Source organism: Vombatus ursinus, unplaced genomic scaffold (assembly GCF_900497805.2).
Source record: "Vombatus ursinus unplaced genomic scaffold, bare-nosed wombat genome assembly UNPS02005459.1, whole genome shotgun sequence".
Taxonomy (NCBI): Eukaryota; Metazoa; Chordata; class Mammalia; order Diprotodontia; family Vombatidae; genus Vombatus; species Vombatus ursinus.
In genome coordinates, this window is record NW_020945237.1 from 7,300,068 (window position 1) to 7,320,984 (window position 20,917).

Sequence of the window (20,917 nt, forward strand, 5' to 3'; positions counted from 1 at the left end):
ATAGTTAATATCAACAATAGTACAGCAAACAGTGGAGTAATAGACCTTTTACTAGAAGTCTTAAGTATCTTGACCATCTACGATTTTAAAATGTTTACTTACTTTTTTAATCACTTTGAATTTTTTTAGTTGAGGAATAGTAATTTGATGAAGTTACATCTAGAAATGCAGTTTTATTTCCTATAGAACAGTGGCTGGAATATAGCAAGCATTCGATAAATGTTTGTTGACTCGTAACTCTAAGTAATAAACTACTTTGCTTGTGAGAAAAGCACCAAATTTCATTTCTACAATGGCAACAAACTTTCCTTTAAGCTTTTGAATCTTATTTTTTAGAATACAACTTGCATATGATTTTCTTTCTTAAAATCTTTTAAAACATATCAGAGAAGAGATGTGTAGCTAATTTTCTGAAGGAAAAAAAAAGCATAACAAATGCAGAATCAAGACTTACCACCACTTTCCCTTTATGTGCTTTTACTGTTGCTCCAAACCATTGATTCGATTTAAACTCAATAGGTTCCTTGGTTCCATTGACTCTAATTTTTCTGTTGTCTGATAAAAGAAGGAGGGTTATTAGCTTCAGAAACATAGCAATCTTTAATGCACTAAAGAAAACAGACTTCTTATACATTTGTAAGTAAGACAAAGCCTATGACTACCCAAATGTTAATTTCAGAACTATGGATTTCAGTTTTACTAAGCATATGTTATGGAGAAAGAAAGAAAGAAAGAGAGAGAGAGAGAGAGAGAGAGAGAGAGAGGGAGGGAGGGAGAGGGAGGGAGGAAGGAAGGAAGGAAGAAAAGGAAAGAAGAAAAAAGAAGAAAAGAAAGACCATCCTTTGGTGAAAACCTCTTCCCACAGATTATTTTTCTAACTCAATTTCAAAGAAACCAAAAAACAATATTCATTTCAAGTGATAAACATGTGAACACTTATTGCAGACAAGGACAGCTCAATTTGCATCCAATCTTAGTTCATTCAATTTTCAACTTAACATATTCTAAGGTATCTAAGATTGAACATTTCTAAATGTTATTAAGCTCTTTTTCTGATGAAACACATAGCAATCCTGTCTTGGTCAGACAAGTGAAGTCCTTCCCAGCGTGTGTCATTGAAGAACCAGTGCTACGGACAGCCAATGACTTGGGTTTTAACTGAATTATATGTGTCCACCCTGGCACAGGAGACAGCCCTTTCACACTGCTCTATATACATGTTGCAAATGTCAACATAAGAGAGGCCATCTGGGGAGAAACTCGGACCAATTATAATACACTTCAGGTTTTAATAAAAAGCAGATATCCCTTGCTTTCACCCTCAGTTCCCTAAAGTAAACTGATTTCCCACATGGCTCTAACCAAAGCTGAGCTCCTCCTTCACTGGTCAAAGCTAATGATTTTCTCAATACCCCAGTGCTACAGCACCTTGCTTGTGGGATTATCCTTTCGTGTTCATGCTCTTTTGCTTTTGTTTCTCATTTTTATAAAAAAAATACATCCTAAAATTAATTTTTACCTCCTATTTGGCAAAGCAAAAACATTCATGTTGTTGGATCTTAAAAGTTTTTTTTAATCTCACCAGTTTTATGAACAGATTAAACTTAAAAGATTAAATTTTACAAAATGTACATTTTTGTCATATTAGCAGGAAGCCAGTAGTTACCTTTTCTATATTTTTATACTTTTCCAGCTCATTAGCACAAAACAAAAATGTGTTTCTTTAAAAAAAAAACCATAGTATTTATTCATAAGTTCTGAAGATTTTTGGAATAAGCATGTCTACTATGTGCCAGGTGCTGTGCTAAGTGCTTTAGAAATATTATCTCATTTGATCCTCACAACCACCCTGGGAGGTAGGTGCTATTATTATTCTCATTTTACAGTTGAGGAAACTGAGGCAGGCAGACGTTAAATGACTTGTCTAAGATCACACAGCTGGTATCAGAGACAGAATTTGAACTGAGGTCTTCCTGACTCCAGGCCTGTGCTCTATCCACTGTACCACTTACGTGCCTTTAGAAGGTTTTAACAAGTGCAATACACATCAGCACTTCAAAATATCTTTGAGTGATGTAAGTGCTCCCTTCACCAACGCATACATAGCACAGTGGTAAAGAGTAGATCCTTAGACTTGGCTTCATCAGTTGTCACATACAAAAAATCCATCACCTTCTCACCCAAGTTCCAGCAATGACTCTCCACAAGGGTAGTTAGGCTGGGCCTTGAACTATTCCTGAGGCCATATTCAAAGCCTTTCCAATTTGGTAGCATATACTGGAAGTTATGGGTGGTCAAATGGCACAGTGCATAGAGTGCCAGGCCTGGAGTCAAGAAGACCTGGGTTTAAATCTGGCCGCAGATACTTGTGAGCTGTGTGACCCTGAGCAAGTCACTTAATCCTGAAATGAAATGACTGAACAACAATAGTGACAATCAAGATTCTGGTTGTCCTAACCTTCTATCTTACTTATGGAGCATAAGGATAAAATGAATACGCTTCTAAGCAGAACTGACACACATCTTCTAGATCTGGCAACCATTCCTTAAGGTACTTAACTTTTTTCAAATGTTCCTTCATTAACTTACACCATAAACAATCCAAGCCGGAGTCAACCATTGGACAATCTCTAATGCAAATCGAATAATATTGCCTCAGTGGTAGCTTACATTCAAGGTAGTTCTCACAGGATTGATGACATATTTTTGGTTAAGGACCAGGAGAAAGGGGTAGGCTAGTGGGAATTGATCTGGGAAAGGAAAAGGCAAAAATGCATATAACAAAAAATATATGGACACCAGATCTTTGTACTCTCCCTATAAAAAGTATTAAGGAACTTTTAAAGCAATTGTGAAAATAAGCTAGACCGATCACATGTAGAGCAAATTCCAAAAGTGCCTGAGAGAAAAACAAGTAGTGAGACTAAACTTTATTTTGTGGGTGGCACCATAGTGGATAAAGTACAGGGACTGGAGTTCAAATCTGGCCTCAGACACCTCCTAGCTGTGTGACCCTGGACAAATCCCTTAACCCTGTTTGCCTCAGTTTCCTCATCTATAAAATGAGTTGGAGAAGGAAAAGGCAAACTACCCGAGTATCTTTGCCAAGAAAACTCCAAATGGGGCCATGAAAACTTGAACACAACTCAAATGACTGAACAGGAACAACAAAATAAATTATTATTTATAATTGCACCTATTGTTCACTTGTATTAGATGTCATTTCTGCTGACTCAGGACAAAGCACACAGCATCATGATTGTTCCAGAACTTGGAGTTGCCCTGCCATTCTCTGGGGGTATTCGGGTGAATCCCGAATAGATGCTAACCTTGTGGGGCTACTAAGATTTTAAAGCCACAGCTGCAAAGCTTAAGCAATTGAACTCTTTCTCTTGTCACACATTATCTGTGAAAACCTGAAGAAGCTTCTGATGTGGGGCAGGGAAAGGGGACCTACCATGACTTCATTGCTACACTTTAAAGGAAGCTGTCCTCAGTGGATGCTACAATTTCTGGGCTCTGGTAAAATCTTGGGTGGCAACTCTACTTCTTTTTGGTTTGATTTTCATGGGAATTTGTGTTCTGCTTTTTTCCCTGGGAGCATTAAAAAGCACGTTGAACATATGGTTTGCAGACAGCTTCTTCCGTTCTCTTAGCTCAATGAAATGAGAAGCAGCCCAAGAAGTGAAGATAGCTCATGACGGAAGAGTGAGAAGAGGTGAAGTCCATAAAGGTAAACAAGGCCAGGGATATTTGGCAGACTAAATGATTTTTGAAAAGTGTTTATAAGACCCTGGGCCTTGCATTGAAAAACCAGCAGATTTCCCCATAATACCAAGTCATTCGTTTAAATGTACTCTTCTGGGGAATTACCTGAAGATGATCTTTAAATGTTGTGGGAACTGTCCAAATACATTTAAAAAATAACCTTAAAAGTCTGCTTATAGGTGTTATGGTGCTTTCCATTTTTCCAAAAAGTAGTGCAGTGTAGCTGAAAAGGCCCTCCACTGGGAGGCAGGAAACCTGGGTCCGACTTCGAGCTTTTATACTAAATTGTTGTATGGCTTTGGGCCAGTGACAACTTCTTGGAAAAGTCACTGCCCCAGGCTGGGGCTCAGGACCTTCAACTCTAAAAGGAAGGGCCTGGACTCAATGATCTCCAGGACCCAATCTTGCATTATTGGTTATTGGGGATTGGGCATAGGGGATGAGCATCAAGGCCTCAACCAACACCTAATTTAGGGAAGAAGCAGGCATTGAAGCTAACTTCCTACTGCCTTTAGTGTTGGTATACCCTGGTTCATCTGTCCTTGTGAGAGAACCACAGTGCATTGTGTGGGAGGATGGGGAAGTAAAATCAGGTAAGTGATGGGAAATACTTGCAATGGCATATCTGTGCTGATCTGGCTTTTCTCTTCCTGTCCCCTTTGATGTTGTGTGTGCTGTGCATCTGAGATTTTGTGAGGTACTTCTCTGTTTCCCATGGGTATGGCATAGTTGATAAGGAACAGGACTTAGAATCAGGAAGATTTTGCTTCAAATTTCTCTCCCTCCCTCCAGACGCTTACTAGCTGTGTAATTTTGGACAAATCACTTAACCTCTCTGTGCCTCAGTTTCCTCATCTATAAAAAGAAGCTGAACCTGGTTCCCTTTAAGGGTCCTTCTAGCTCCAAATCTATGATCCTATGTCTTGTGAGTAGGGGTTGCCTTTTGCCTTTTTTTTTAATCCCTAGTGCTTAGCACCAGTACCTGGTATGGAGTTGGCACATAATAAATGTTTGTTGATTCACTGATTCCAAGCAGACAAAAGTTTTCCTCACAACTCTGCGACAGCTAGCACCAGTATTATTTTACGACATAGAGTAATTTGACCCAGGTCATATAGCTGGTCAGGATCAAAGTCAGGATTCACGGGATGAGAAGTCAGAGGACCTGGGTTCAAGCCCCTACTTTGCCATTTCCTAGTTATGAGACCTGACACAAGTCACTTCAAGCCTTTTAATCTAAATTTCGTCATTTGCAAAATGAGACGATATTGTCTCTAGCCTCTCACAAAATTTCAAAGCTAAAAAAAGGATCATGTATTACATAAGTGCCTTGTAAAAACATCATTGTCTTATGACTACCAGCTCTCCACCTGTAACCTCTCCCCAGCACACCAATTGTGCATCTCTTAATGCCTGCTAGATATCACTACCTGCTTGTTCTGGTGATGCTTTGAGCTCTACCTAATTTCAACCGAACTCAGCATCCTTCCTCCCAACTTCCTATTTGTGTTGATAGCGTCACCATCCTTGGTCTCCTAGGTTCAAAATCTTAGAACTATCTCCGCCCTTTCCCTCCTCCCCATGTCAAAGCAATTACCAAACCCTATAGATTTCATCCTAGTGAAGACCTTGATAACCTCTTTCCTAGACTTAGATAATAGCCTTCTAACTGATGTCCCATACCCCAGTCTTTGTCGTGCTCAAGCTCTCCTTTACAAAAAGGCCAAATCAATTCAGTATTTGACTGATATCTATAGGCAACGCCATACTGGTTGGGGGCAGGAGCAAAGTAATTTCCCGCTCCTCCCTCACCCCAATCATGTACACTCATCTCACCACAAAAATAATATTTTTATATGGCTGAAATAAAGTTAAAATGAACATTCAAGAAAAGTCTTGATGGGGAAAGGACATGCAAAGGGCATCATATGACCTAAGAAGTCTATGAAAAGGAAGAGAGGTAGGAAATGCCACAAAACAATAAACCTATATTAAGCACAGGGGTAGCCAGGTGGTGCAGTGGATAGAGGGCTGGGTCTGGAGTCAGGTAGACTCCTTTTCTTGAGTTCAAATCTGGCCTCAGACACTTACTAGCTGTGTGACCCTGGGCAAGTCACTTAACCCTGTTTGCCTCAGTTTCCTCATCTGTAAAATGAACTGGAGAAGGAAACGGCAAACCACTCCAGTATTTTTGCCAATAGAACCCCAAATGGGGTCACCCAGAATAGGACACGACTGAAACAAGTGAACAACAACAAATGTGAAGTGTGAAAGGTAGTATGAGACCTGTCCCATTCCCTCTAGTTGCTTGCCCTCCTCCCAGGGTTACTGTGAAGATTAAATGAGCTAATATTTTGGCACATGGTACGTTCTTAAAAAAATCTTCCTTCCTTATGCCTGCCTGCTTGCCTTTCTTCCTTCCTCAGTTCCTTCCTCTTTCCTTCCTTCTTTTCCCAAAAGTAACTTGCACATGATTTGGGTATATCTGTATAAGAGCATATTATCTTCCACATTAGAATGTATACTCCTTAAGGGCAGAGACTGCTGCAAATTTGTCTTCATATCCTTGGTTCCTAGCAGTGCCTGGCACATAGTAGGTGCTAAATAAATGTTCTGTTGATTAATTGAGAAACCCTGGGTTTTGACACAGACTGTCTGAGTGACCCAGGGTAATTTCCTTAACCTCTCAGATTCTTAAGTTGCAGCAAGTTGCTGATCCACCTTCATGGGAGTTACCTATGCCAATAAAATCATAAGTGCAACCAAGAAAAACCAGAACAACAAAAGCTTAAAGACATTGTGCTATGCACTACGGATGCAAAGATAAAACAGTTCCTGTCCTCAAGGAGCTCCCGCTTTCCTGGACAGTTACAACGTGTACACAAGTCAGTAATTACAAGAGAATTGAAGCAAGGAGAGAATATTCCTAACTTGGGAGAGGGGATCAGGACAACTTCAGCAGCAGGGGGACACCTGGTGTGAACGTTAAGGTAAGATAAGAGTTCTGAGAGTCAGAGATGAGGAGGGAGCCATTTCCAGGCACAGGAGACAGTTTGAGTGACTCCTGGAAGCCAGAGACAGTCAAGTTCAGGAAACGTGTAGAGTGGTTTGGCAGGAACAAGGAATGTGTGAGGGGGGAATAATAGGAAGGGGGAAAAGGGCTATAAAGGAAGATTGGAGCCAGATTGTTGAGGGCTTTAAATGCAAAGATGGAGAATTTGTATTTTATCCTGGCAATAAGATTTTGTAGCAAGGAATTGCCACGGTCCAACCTGGGTCTTTGGAAGATTACTTTGGTAGCTGTGTGAAGAAATAACTGGAAAGGGGAAAGCTGGAAGGAGTGGGACAAATTAGGAGGCAATTAAAGTAGAAGAATGTAAATTTCTTCAAGGTAGAGGTTGTTTTTGCCTTTGTATCCCCTTTGCCTAGCACTTAGCCCTGCTAAGTAGTTACTATATAAACGCTTATTGAATTGAATATCCCAGGCATGAGATCATGAAGGTCTGAACTAGGTTAGCTACCTTGCGAAAGGAGAGGAAAGGGTAGATGAGAGAGATGTTGTAGAGGTAGGAACGAGCAAGGCTCAGCAATCAATTGGCTATAGAGTATGAAGAATAGGTAAGAGACAAGAATGATTTTGAGATTATGAAGTTGTACAGAGAGGAGAACGGAGTTCCAGTCAACAGAAATAGGAAAGTTTGAAGGTAGGGGAGACGTTACGGGGAACCACGGGATGATGGATTTAGGGCTGGAAGTGATCTTGGAAAGCACCTCCTAGCCAGCCCTTTCATTTTATACATGAGGAAACTGAAGCCCAAGGAAGTTAATTGACTTGCCCAAAGTCACCAAGGTGGTAAGTGACAGAACTCAAATCTGGACCCGGATCTTCTGATTTTAAACCCAATGCTTCTGAAAGTTCTGTTTCAGCTATGTGGAGTTTGAGATGTCTATGTGATATCCAAGCGAAGGTAGACAATAGGCAGTTGGTGGTGTGGGGACCAAGTTAAAAAGAAAGATTAGAGTTGAGTATACAGATTGAGGACTCATCTGAATAGAGATGGTAATTGGGCTCGTACTAGGCTTACTGTTAGCAATGCTTTCTAAGGCCCACTTGACTTTATTCTCCAGGATGGCTGGCTCTAGATCAGTAACCACACCATCATGGTTATCAATCACCCACTGCATCCTGGGCCATCGCCAATCATCCTGACCTGTGTCTTGCCACTGGACTTTGGGAGACTCTGGAGGAAGGGGCAAGGCTGATGACTTTGTGTAGTTCTGTCCCACTCATCTAATTCATGCGCAAGTCAAGACATCACCTTCGTGATGTCATTGGTCCTCTTCAAGAACAAAGGATGAACAACAACAACATTAATTGGCCCATTCTTCCCTAGTGATGGTAGTGAAATTCATAAATCCTTCTGCTGCACCTTCTTATTACAGGGATTATTAATTCCCAGTGCAATAATATTCTTTCCGTCTATGGGCAAACGTACATATCTAGAAACACTTGAAACCACAAGCTGGTTATGGTGAGATTTGACCCAACATTGAAGCTTGTTTACTGCCCATTTGTGATATATTTTCTCCTTGATTTTCTTCTCGACTTTGCCTATATCAAAAGATTACATGCATGTGTCAGTTGGGTTGGTTGGGGAGGGAGACGCATGGACTTGCCAGCAGCTGATTTTCCGTATAGGAGCTACAACTACAGGTCGTTTTATTTCTTAAGCACCATTTGGCACATACTCCTGTCTCCTTTGCCGATTGCCTGAGTTAATGCCCAGATACCTGGTTGTTGCCCTAACAGCAGAAGGTACCCAAGGCCCAGGACCCAGGGAATTGACCCAATTATTAATACTGGGGGGTATAGGGGATGTTTTTTTAGTAGAGCTCCTCCATTCCCCACTTCTTCATTTTCTTGTGGTCTCTCAACACCTGTGGGTTTCTAATTCTGGAAAACTTCTGTTGTATAGGATATTTTTCTGATTATACCTTGGTTCCTGGGGTCAATTGTGATGTTCTTGAACATCCAAGGGTGAAATGTTTTAATAAACCAAACTATTCTTTTTAGTATAGATACAGATATATAGAGAGACAGATGTAGTTGTCGTTGTTTAGTCATTCAGTCCTGTCTGACTCTTTGTTACCTAGCGGACCAACTAACTGTCCATAGGGTTTTCATGGCAAGGATGCTAGAGAGCTTTGCCACTTCTTTGTCCAGTTTTATGCAGGCAGGGGTTAAGTGATTTGCCCAGGGTCACACAGCTAGTAAGTGTCTGAGGTCAGATTTGAACTTTGTTCTTTCTGACTCCAGGTCCAGTATTCTTATCCACAATACTGAACGAGCATTTTTCCCTCCTTTTCCCACCCAAAGCCCCACTGAAAACAAAAAGAAAAGAAATCTCTTGAAACATATGTGAGAAGAACTGGAAACTAAGTGGGGTGCCCACCATTTGGGGAATGGCTAAAAACATCATGGCATATGAACAAAATGCAATGCTACTGTGCTTTACGAAATGAAGAGATCAAAGTGACTGTTTCAGGGGAACTTGGGAAAATTGCTGCTTTTGAAAATTCTTTAGTCTAGCTTTCTCTCAGCTTGAAGTGATACTTCAAGGGGGGAATAAAGCACGAGGATCTACCCACCATACTTTAGATAGAGTAGGGAATAATTGAATGTGTAAGCCATTGTCCAGTGGGTTAAATTGATCCTTTTGTCATTAATCCTCATTAACACTTTGGTGAAGTCAATTTCTTTATATAAAAATTATTATTCATTTCTGAAGTATTTATCTAAATGGATATACATTTTACCAACATATGTCAGCTATCATAGCTAAAGCACAAACTCGGGCTAATATCCACAAACAGGGAACCATTATTAGCAAATTGATTAAAGTAATGTTTATGTTTCTGCCATTTTCTATGACCATGTGTTTATTCGAAAGGAGGTCTCCTCACTCTCTATCTGGTGCACGAAATTCCCAAGGATGTGTGAATTGCTTAAGTCTGGCATTCTTTATTAAGATCTGTCTCATCATGAAATATTTTCAGAATAGCTTAAGAGAGATGCCAAGAGTCTCAATTGAACAAATGATTATCCTTTTGGACGGATTTATAAATGGAGTCCTAATTAAGAGATGTCACCTCTTTAGAAACATTAGCCACAGCTGTTTAGCTCTCCTCAGGATACACAAACACACTTTATAATTAATTTTCCCACTACAGAAGGCATATTTCATGCAAAGGTACTGTGAACGTGTATTCATTTCCCACACTTTAGAATCTTGGACCTATCCTTAGCAATATCAATAAAGTTCTGTCCTCCCCCCAAGTTGTATTTCTGCCACTCTAACCCTGCTAATCCCCAGTCCTGGGTCTTCCCATCATCCACCTTCTCTGCTCTTTCTCCTTAACTGCCACAACTTCTAAGGAAATCACAAGACTGAGCTCTCTGGTTCCACTATAAATTTATATTACTAATTAACATTAACAGGGTCCTTGCCATTGCTCAACGAACTATTTATCTTTGATTCATTTCCTATCACATTTCACTGAGAGGATATTGCAAACCTCCTCCTTGCCCAAGTTCACAGCTCTAGCCACACAATCTTCTCTCTCTGCAGACAACCTCACCTCTTTCAGAGAATCAACAATGAAGGATTTAGGTTTAGAAGGGATATTAAATATCATCCACTCTAACCTCTGCAACTTGTAGGCAGGGAAACTGAAGCCCAGAATGATTACATGATTTGGTCAAAGTCAAAAAATAGTGTGAAGATTAGAACCTAGGTTCTCTAACTGCAGTCAACGTCCTCTTTCCACTACACCTCACTGTCTTCTTACAACACGCTGGACACCATCTATCATGTTGCCATCCGGTCATGAGATCACACACATCTGTAAACCTCTCTGTGTTCTTTGTAGGTTGAGTCATTTTCAGTTGTGTCTGACTCTTTATGACCCTATTTGGGGTTTTCTTGGCAAAGATACTGGAATGGTTTGCCATTTCCTTCTCCTGCTCATTTTTACAGATGAAGAGACTGCGGCAAACAGAGTTAAATGACTTGCCCAGCACCACACAGTCAGTAAGTGTCTCAGGTCAGATTGAACTCAGGAAGAGAAGCCTTCCAGGTGCTCTGTGCACTATGGAGCCCCCTAGTGCCCCTTTCTGTGTCCTTACCTTCCCTCTAACTCTTCTGTCTCAGAGATCAGGCGGCCCTTATCATTATTACCCAGGTTAACTCCTCCAGCTACATCCTTAATCCCCCCCTCTTCTACATCTTCCAGGCTGTTGCTCCAGTCATTCACTGTCTCTCACTTTCATTCTCTCTCTAGCTACTGGTTCCTTTCTTGGCTCTGGTTTCACCTATGCAAGTTGTACACACTAGATTTGCAATTTCATGTGCAATCATCTTTTTAAAAATTACACTATACTTTTATAACTATTATTATTACTAATACTTTTTATTATCCTATGTATGGAAGTGCTTGTTTATTCCATAAATTAAAAATAAAACAAATAAAAATTTAAAAAACAAAAAACACAAAAGAAATTAAAATTTTCTCTTGACCCTGATGTCCTCTCCTGCTATCATTTTCTATCTCCCTTCCCTTTCACTAAAGAATTTCTAGAAAGATTACTTACTTCCTCAATTCCTCAGTACCCATTCACTCGCCAGCGTTCTGAAACCTAGCTCCTCTCCCCACCCGCCACCATGCTGAAACTGCTCTTCACAAGAGCCTCAGTGACATTTTAATATCCAAATCCAATAGACTTTGCTCTGCTCATTGCCTCTTTGACCCTTCTAGAACATCTGACACATAAACAGCCCATTTTGTCCCTTGGCTTCCATAATGCTTATCTTTCGAGGCTTGTCTCCTCCTAATCTTTTTCTTCTCAGTCTTTTTCACCTGTCCATCATCTCTCCCATTCTTGCGAGTGGGTATCTCACAAACCTTTACGTTGGCCTGTTTTCTCTCCCTCCCTTTGTGATTTTATTGACTTCCATGACTTCATGCGTCACTTATATCTAAATGACTCTCAAATCTATATAAACAATATAATCCCACACCCCAAGTTCCTCCACTGAGTTCTATTTCCATTTGCCTTCCAGATATCCCCACCTAGAATTCCTGCTGGCACCTTATACTCAACATTTTCAAAACTGAATTTGCAGAGTCATAAAATCTTGGTGTTGGAAAGGAATTATAGATCAAGATTTGAACCCAGATATTTTTGGCCCTAAGGCTGGATCTCTATTCATTATTCCACAAAGCCTTTCATACCTACACATTACATGATATAAAAGTTTTCTAAAGAACACACGAATTAAATAGGGTCATCCAGCAACCAAACATAAAGAACAGTATTTGATCAGCTATCTTATCAGTGTAAACCCTGAGGTTTACAACTATCTTATTTTTAATTCCTCCCTTGTTTTAACTTCAACAAATTAGAGGTGAATTCTGTAATCCTTTAGAGGATCAGAGAATTAAGAAGAGTTTATCTGATGTGAAACTCTAAGGAGTCTTATAGCCACCCTATAACTTTCTGAGAAGTGAACTCAGGGATATTTTTTTGCTAACCTCTTTTTTAAATTTTATTTTTAATTTAGAGAATAAAACAAGCATTTCCATAACATAGTACAATAAAAAAGATGATTGTACACGAAACTGCAAATTTTCTATGCAAAACTTGCCATTCCTTTTAAATATAGAACAAAATTATCATGTAAATTTCATTTTTTTCTTCCCTCCCTAATATACCCACCCAGCATGGCTATCATTAGTATATATGAAAAATTATTCTAAACATTCTTCTATTTATCAGTTCTTTCTCTAGATGTATGTAGCACCTTTCTTCATATGTCCTTTAGAGTTAATTTAGGCTTTTATAATAGACAACATCACTTATTTGCTCAAAGTCCTTCTTAAAACAATATTGCTATTACTATATACAACGTTCTCTTGGTTTGCTAACCTAACTTCTTTTTTTTCACTACAAATTTCCCTGGAGAAATATAGGTATTAGAGAAGTTGTTGGTCTTCCTGCCACCGTTTAGATTGGATTGTAGGACCACAGATTTAGAGCTGAAAGGGACCTCTGAGGTCACAGCTCATAGGAAGAGCGAGGAAGACGATAGGTAAAAGAGCCCAAAGGCATCTCAGAGGCTATGTTATCCAATTTTGTCATTTCACAGGAAGGTTAAGTGATTTTCCAAGGATCACATGGGTAGCAAATGGTCACACCAGGATAACTCCTCCCAGCGCAACTCATTTACCTGTTTCTGAAATCCAGACTTTCCCTTATCAGGTTAGAGTGCACTTGTACAGAGCTCTAGCTAGACTGCGAGCCCCTCAAGGGCAGGGACTGTTTCATTTTTTGTTAGCTTGTCAGCGTCCAGCACAGCGCCCACACCTCCACACTGTTCATCCAGTAGGTAAGGTTTTAGAGAGCTCATCCCTGCCCATGGAGATGAGTAGCGAGAGCCGGGTTCTGAACCGTATCAAGCTTTCTTTGTGCCTTTCCCCCGGAAAGCTGCAGCAGCTGCCATGCAAAAGGTTTCTGCCAAGTGCCTGGGAGCCTGTTCCATCACACAGACGTCCAACTCCTTGCAAGAATTTTGCAGATTAAGCAACAGGCGCCTGACACTCATACAACCCAACCAGCCTCGGATGGGTCTGTTTCCCATTTCTGTTTGGAGCTTCAAGGACTTCCTCCTTCTAACTGCTTCCTCGGTCAGTGTATGTTAGAGTGACCACTGTCTCCTCTGTCTCCAAAGGAGCATTCCTTTGTCACAAACACCACGGAGGGCATGGAGCGTGTCAGATGACCACGTTCTGCTCCCTGCTGCCTTGGACAAACTACTTAACCTCTACTGGCCACCAGGCGGCTCAGCGGATGGAGGGCTGGGCAGGGAGTCCTCAGAACCTCAGTTCAAATCCAGTTCACACTAGCTGTGTGACCCTGGGCAAGTCACTTAACCGTTGTCTGCTTCAGGTTCCTCAACCATAAGATCAGGGTAATAACAGCACCTACCTCCCACAGTTGCTGTGAAGATAAACGAAATAACATGTGTAAATGCTTGGCACACACTTGCCACTATATATGTCAGCTATTATGATGACTATGGACTTCAGTTTCCACATCTATCCAGTTGTTAGACTAGGTAACCTCTAAGACAAGGGGTTCTTCACCCGGGGTTACCTCCTATATCCAATTGATTGCCAAGTCTTGTTTATTCTAGTTCTCTAACATCTCCCACCCATGCCCTATTCTCCATTAAGGAGGCTAGCACCGTAAGTCAGGTCGTCTTTTGCCTGAAGCATCAGAATGACTTCCTGATTAGTCCTCAAGTGTCTCCCCTACTCCAATCTGTCCTCTACAAAGTTGCTGATGGGATGTTCCTAAATCACAGGGTCATCCATGTCACTTCTCTGCTTTAAAAAGTTCCATGGCTCCTTACAATCCAACAAACACTTATTAATTACTAATGATTATTCATCCTATCCCTTCTAGGAGAGAACATAAACTCCTGTTTGGCACTTATAGTCTCTTAGTTTGGTTCCAATCAACCTTTCCAGGTTTGCTGTATGTGACCCTTGTCCATGTACTCTAGACCCCAGTTATTGGTCGATTTGCTGTTGCTTTTGCATGAGGACATCCCATCTCTCATCTCTGGGCTCTCCCTCGTGCCTGGAATGCACTCCCTCCTCACTTTTGTTTCTCAGAATCTCTAATGTCCTTCAAAGGTCCACTTAAGAGGCCCCTTTTATACCAGCCCTATCTTGATTTATACCCCACCACCTCAAGCTTTCCATCTTGCTGCATCCATTTTGCATTTACTTATTTGAAAACGTTTTACTTCCCCTGATAGAATGTAAATTCCTTGAGGACAGGTACTTTTTTTTCATCATTGTATCCTTAACACACAGCACAGCACCTAGAACATAGTGAGTGCATAATAAATGCTTGTGGATTGATTGATAAGTTAGAGGGTATGCAGAAGAAATAAACAGGATGGTGCTGAAGGGTCTGTAGATCTTGGCTTTTGAAGAAAGGTTAAAGAAACTGGAGTTGTTACGCCTGGAAGAGAGACGTGTTATGGGAGATGTAATAGCTGTCTTAAAATATCTGAAAAGTGCCCATGGGCAACACTTGTTCTGTTGGCCTCCCTGGGATAGAACTATGGGAAATCAGAGATAGTTTCAAAGAGTAATATTTAGATACGATGTAAAGAAGGAGCAGCTAGGTGGTGCAGTGTGATGGAGCACTGGCCCTGGAGTTGGGAGAACCTGAGTTCAAATCTGACCTCAGACACATAATACTTCCTAGCTGTGTGACTCTGGGCAACTCACTTAACCCCAATTGCCTCAAAAAAAAAAGGATATGATGTAAAGGAAAATTTTCTGACAATTGTTGTTGTTGTGTCATTTGTCAGACTCTTTGTGATCCCTTTTGGGGTTTTCTTGGCAAAGATACTGGAGTGGTTTGCTATTTCCTTCTCTAGCTTATTTTATAGATGAGGAAACTGAGGCAAACAAAGTTAAGTGACCTGCCTAGGGTCACACAGCTAGTAAGTGTCTGAGGCTAGATTTGAATTCAGAAGATGAGTCTTCTTGACTCCAGGCCCAGCACTCTACCCACTATGCCAACTAGCTGGCCCAAAAATAGAGTGGGCTGCCTTGGGAGCAGATTGGCCATCACTTAGTATCTCTAACCAAACTGAAGACCACTTATCAGGGTTATTACAAGGGAAATTCTGGTTTAGTTCTTAAGTGTTGTTTGACATCTTAAGTTCTGAACTTATGCTCTTCTCCCCCTAAAAATACTCTTCACCTCTTCTAAACTTCCCTAGCTAAGCCGCAGGCACTGCCATCTTGCTAGCGTCTCAGGTCCATAGTCTCAGCGTCATCCTGGACTCCTCACTCTCCCTGTTCCTTCCTCCACAATCTCTCTTTCATCTGACTCTTACCTCCACTCACAGAGCGAAGTGCTTAATTAGGTCCTCATTGACCACTCACCTAGATTAATGCAACAGCCTCCTAATTGGTCTCCCTGTCTCAAGGTTCTCATCACTCTACTCTACCCTCCATGTTACTACCAAAGTAATTTCTTTAAGTGAAGATCTGACCATGTGTCTGACTATCTGATCATAAGTAAATCCCAGCAGTTTCCTCTTGCCTCTGGAATCAAATATAAACTATTCTATTTAGCTTTTAAAGTCCTACACATCCCGGCCACAACCCCGCCTCTTCCCAGTTTTATTGAACAGTTCTCCCCCTCCCTACTAGAGGCAGCTAGGTTATGCAAGGGATAGAGTGCTAGTCCTGGGGTCAGGAGAATATGAGTTCAAATCTAGCCTCAGACACTTACTAGCCATGTGACCCTGGACAAGTCACTTCACCTTTGTCATTGAAGTCTGGTGGCAAGACAAAAGTCAAGACACCTGGCAATGACCTGGGATGCAGTGGATGATCTTGGTGTCTCTGATGTCTGACCAAGTTCTAAGCACTCCACAGCACCTACTTTAGCTGCCTTCATGGCTGTTGGAACAAATTGTTCTCACCCACCCCTTCCACCAGGGGAAATCTTCACCTCTAACTCACCAATGGGTTTGAGTTACTTTCAACCTGGTTTAGCCTCTCTGCTGAGACAGTTTTACTGGGATATGGCAGCTGCACATTCTATAGCTTCTTGGAGTCATAGGTAAGGTTTGAGTGACTGGCTGGCCACCAAAGGTGCAACCCTGAAAGGGCTCAGCAAGCCCTCGCACCAGAGGTTCTGGTCCTCTCTGAAAGCCCATACACCTTGGAGGCAACAAGATGGCTCAGTGGATAGAGTGCTGGGCCTGGAGTCAAGAAGGGCTGAGTTCAAATCTGGCCTCAGACATTCACTAGTTGTGTGACCCTGAGCAAGTCATTTGACTTCTGCCTTAATCCACTGGAGAAGGAAATGGCAAACCACTCCAGTATCTTTGCCAAGAAAACCGCCTGAGCAGCACTGGTGGGCTATGGTCCATGGGGTCACAAAGAATTGGACACAACTGAACAACAATACACACACACTCCCCTCCCACATATGTAATATACAAACATATACATGTCTATGAATTTATAGGTCTATGTGCGTATATGGGTATATGTGCATGTGTGTGTATACACACACACCCATATACATACACAGATATACATACATATATATGTACATACACACATACATACACAGAGCTAGATGGCACAGTAGATATAGTACTGGACCTGGGGAAGACTCATTTTCCTGAGTTCAAATATGGCCTCAGACACTTACTAGCTGTGTGACCCTGGGTAAGTCACTTAACTCTGTTGTTGCCTCAGTTTCCACATCTGTAAAATGAGCTGGACAAGGAAATGGCAAACCACCCTAGTATCTCTGCCAAGAAAACCCTAAATGGGGTCAGGAAGAGTTGGAGGTGGCTGAAGATATGTGAACACAACATATATGTTATATACAAGCATTTATTAAGTGCCTACTATGTACAGGGCATTGTGCTAAGCACTAAGAATACAAAGAAAAATCAATTGTTGGTACTTGTATCCCCAGTACCTGGCATAGTGCCCAGCATATAAATATATGCTGAATGACCAGAAGGCCTCTTCAATTCATTCCACCTCTTAGATTATGTGATACTATGAAATGGGTTTTGCCTCCATGTCCATTTCTCTTTCCACTACATAATGATTTGTTGGTCTATTATTCAATTTACCAATCCTGAGCTGCTTCTGATTCACACATACCTGAAAAGATAAACTGGTTTTGGTGAAACACTGGGATCTACACGGAAAAGGAAACCCCTTGGCCCTATTGCTTCCTATGAATATCCAGAATCTTCTTTTGATGGTACGGTAAATTCCTATAGGCTTTTTTTTAAAGCACCTCTTAGCAGCAAAAAGAATGCTACTTTGAGGAGCCTTTAAAATTTCCTCCCCCTCATCTTCCTTCTGGGGCTCTAGGCTGAAACATCTTTCCCTTCCCTTCAGTTGTGCCCCAATTAATATAATTCTTACATTTCTGCCATTGTTCAACAGACAAGCTCTGACCTACATTTTTTTCTTTTCTTTCCTCTTATTGTCCTGAACAGAAACTGCTTTCTTTCTAAGTGAGTTAGGAAATCAAAAAAAGGCTTCTGTGACCAATATGTCCCCCCCCCCGATCCCACCCCCATCATCCCAAGAGAGCATGGGCACACCCAACATTATCAGACCCCAGTCATGTACCAGTCACAACACCAGATGGTTTAAGCTGCTTCTCATTGTGGGCTTACCCAGCACAAAATAAAATAGACCCCCCTCAAAACAAAGCCTTCTCGTCTCCAAACTAAAACACTATCCCAACAAAAATTCCAACCTTTCCAGAGTTTTGGAAAAAATCAACCTGTGTCCCATCTTAAGACAAGCAAGAAAAAGAAAGAAAGAAAGAAAGAAAGAAAGAAGGAAGGAAGGAAGGAAGGAAGGAAAGAGAAAGAAAGAAAGAAAGAGAGAGAGAGAGAGAGAGACAGAGAGAGAGAAAGAAAGAAAGAGAGAGAGAAAGAAAGAAACAAAGAAACAACCGAAGTTCATAAATTAAGGCCAGGCAAATTCTAAGTATTTTTTTTCTGAATGGGGATTAGGGGAGGATTTTCTAAGTTAGATGAATTTTAAACCCTGATGGTTCCCCCTACTTCTTCCTACTGGTTTTTTATGTGAGACCTTAATGCCAGTGGTTCCCAATTGTACCAATACTCATTTCTTATATTAGTGAGCCTACAAGCAGTTATTAAGCACTTACTATTTATCAAGCACTGTATTACATACTGGGGATGCAATGAAAGACAGAAAAGAATATCTCTTATCATTATTGTTTCTGTGATTTGTCATTTTTTAACACCATGGAATGCCTCCAATGTGCTTGTACTTTACTCAGAGTACATAAATGATGTGATCTTTGCTCTCCAAACTTAAGTGACGGGCAAGAACCATTTTTCCTTTTATTATTGTGGGAATTTGGTCTTTGGCGCTACCTATATGACCTTGAGGACACCATTTACCTTCCATCAATTTCTTCCTTATCTGTAAAATCAGACTAGATGGCCCCTTCTTCTCCCTCTAGGAATATGATCTTATGAAGCCAGACGGGAGAGATTTTGTTTCTCTTGACCTTCTTTTGGCTGCCTATTTTACCATTCCTCCATCCTTCTTTGACTTCAAGTTGATTTCAGGTGGTTAGGGAGAGGAAGAAGTGAACTTTGGTGAGGATTTTGAAATGAACTGGTAGATGTTTCATGAAAAGTTATTCCAAGTACTGCAGAGACTATAGAAGTCCTCGAGAAGAGTACAAGAATAGGACATAATGATGGAGGGAAATTTGGCTTGATTGAAACTAAAGGGGAAAGGCAGAAGGAAGATGAGAGAAGTGCATTCTGGAATAGGGCAGGAAAATTAGGCATCCTCTGTACCCCCCACACACTATATCCTTCCCCAAAGTTCCCTTCTTTCTGGACTTGAAATGCATTCAAGGAGAGTAATTGAGATGTCGCATGCCTTCTGTGATTGGTTTTACCTGTGGGAAGTAGAAAAGATACAACATACAAGCTTGGAGCACTGAGGTCACACCATTGATGTACATGGGATAAAGCCTAGCAGCCTTGAACATGAAAGCAAAATTAATGGTGATCACTTGAAAAAGTCATTTCTAAAACGAAAAAGCAACTAAACTGGAACAGACTGAGGATCCGACTTCGGAGCCAGGATCTGAACTGAATTATGAGACAGTTTTTCTTAGTGTCTAAGCTGAGCGGCTTTAGTCAGTTACTGCCACAGATCAAACAGAACCCAAGGGACTGGAAAAATTGGTGATGCTGTTTTTAAAGGTGTCTGTTTTCAGGAATCAGCAAAGATGCTGGTATGCCATCTGGCCCAACAGGTCTTGAATGAAAATTACTTCAATTGAATAGTCACAAGAAAGGTATGTTTTTTAAAACATATTTCATATAAATGTATATGCACATACACATATATGTATATTATCACTTAAAACAGCATGCTGTATTATATGGATGTATGTGCATATATTTTTTCTTTATTTCATGGGTTGTCCTGGATAAAAAAATTCATCCCCGAGTGGCCAGACTACCGGTGATGAGATTCTCTGTACTTGTCCAGGTGAATCCTCAGAAACTCACTAACTCTCTCTCTCTCTCTCTCCTCTCTCTCTCTCCTCTCTCTCCTCTCTCTTCTCTCTGTCTCTCTTTCTCTCTCTTCCCCCCCACCTCTCTCTCTCTCTGTCTCTCTCTCCTCTCTCTCTCCTCTATCTCTCTTCTCTCTCTCTGTGTGTCTCTTTCTCTCTCTCTCTCTTCCCACCTCTCCCTCTCTCTCTGTCTCTCTCCTCTCTCTCTCTCTCCTCTCTCTCTCTGTGTCTCTGTCCCTCTCCTCTCTCTCTCTCTTCTCTCCTCTCTCTCTCCTCTCTCTTTCTCTCCTCTCTCTCCTCTCTCTCTCCCCCCCACCTCTCTCTCGCTCTGTCTCTCTCCTCTCTCTCTCTCCTCTCTCTGTCTCTTTCTCTCTCTCCCCCCACCTCTCTCTCTCTCTGTGTCTCTGTCTCTCTGCTCTCTCTCTCTTCTCTCTCTCTCCTCTCTCTCTCTCTCCTCTCTCTCTCCTCTCTCTCTCTGTCTCTCCTCTCTCTCCTCTCTCTGTCTTTCCTCTCTGTCTCTCCTCTCTCTATCTCTCTCTCTCTTTCTCTCTCTCTGTCCCTCTCCCTCTTCTCTCCTCTCTCTCCTCTCTCTGTGTCTCTTTCTCCCTCTCTCCCCCACCTCTCTCCTCTGTCTCTCCTCTCTCTCTCTCCTATCTCTTTCTCTCTCTCTCTCTGTCTCTCTCCTCTCTCTCTCTTCTCTCCTCTCTCTCCTCTCTCTCTCCTCTGTCTCTCCTCTCTCTCTCCTCTCTCTCTCTCCTATCTCTTTCTCTCTCTCTCTGTCTCTCTCCTCTCTCTCTCCCCCACCTCTCTCTCTCTGTGTCTCTGTCTCTCTCCTCTCTCTCTCTCTCCTCTCTCTCTTTTCTCTCTCTCACTCTCTCTGTCTCTGTCTGTCTCTCTCCTCTCTCTTCTCTCTCTCTCTTTCTCTCTCTCTGTCTCTCT

At 41.4% G+C, this 20,917-nt stretch overlaps 1 protein-coding gene across 2 annotated transcripts in view; it reads right to left on the reverse strand.

Annotated features, from left to right (window-relative positions):
* ITGA8 (integrin subunit alpha 8) overlaps nucleotides 1–20,917 on the reverse strand; it is a 207,745-nt gene that overhangs the window by 179,806 nt on the left and 7,022 nt on the right. For both annotated transcript variants that reach the window (XM_027847948.1, XM_027847949.1), the window contains exon 3: nucleotides 455–555. In XM_027847948.1, coding sequence (XP_027703749.1) covers nucleotides 455–555 — 101 coding nt within the window. The remainder of the gene's footprint in view (nucleotides 1–454; nucleotides 556–20,917) is intronic.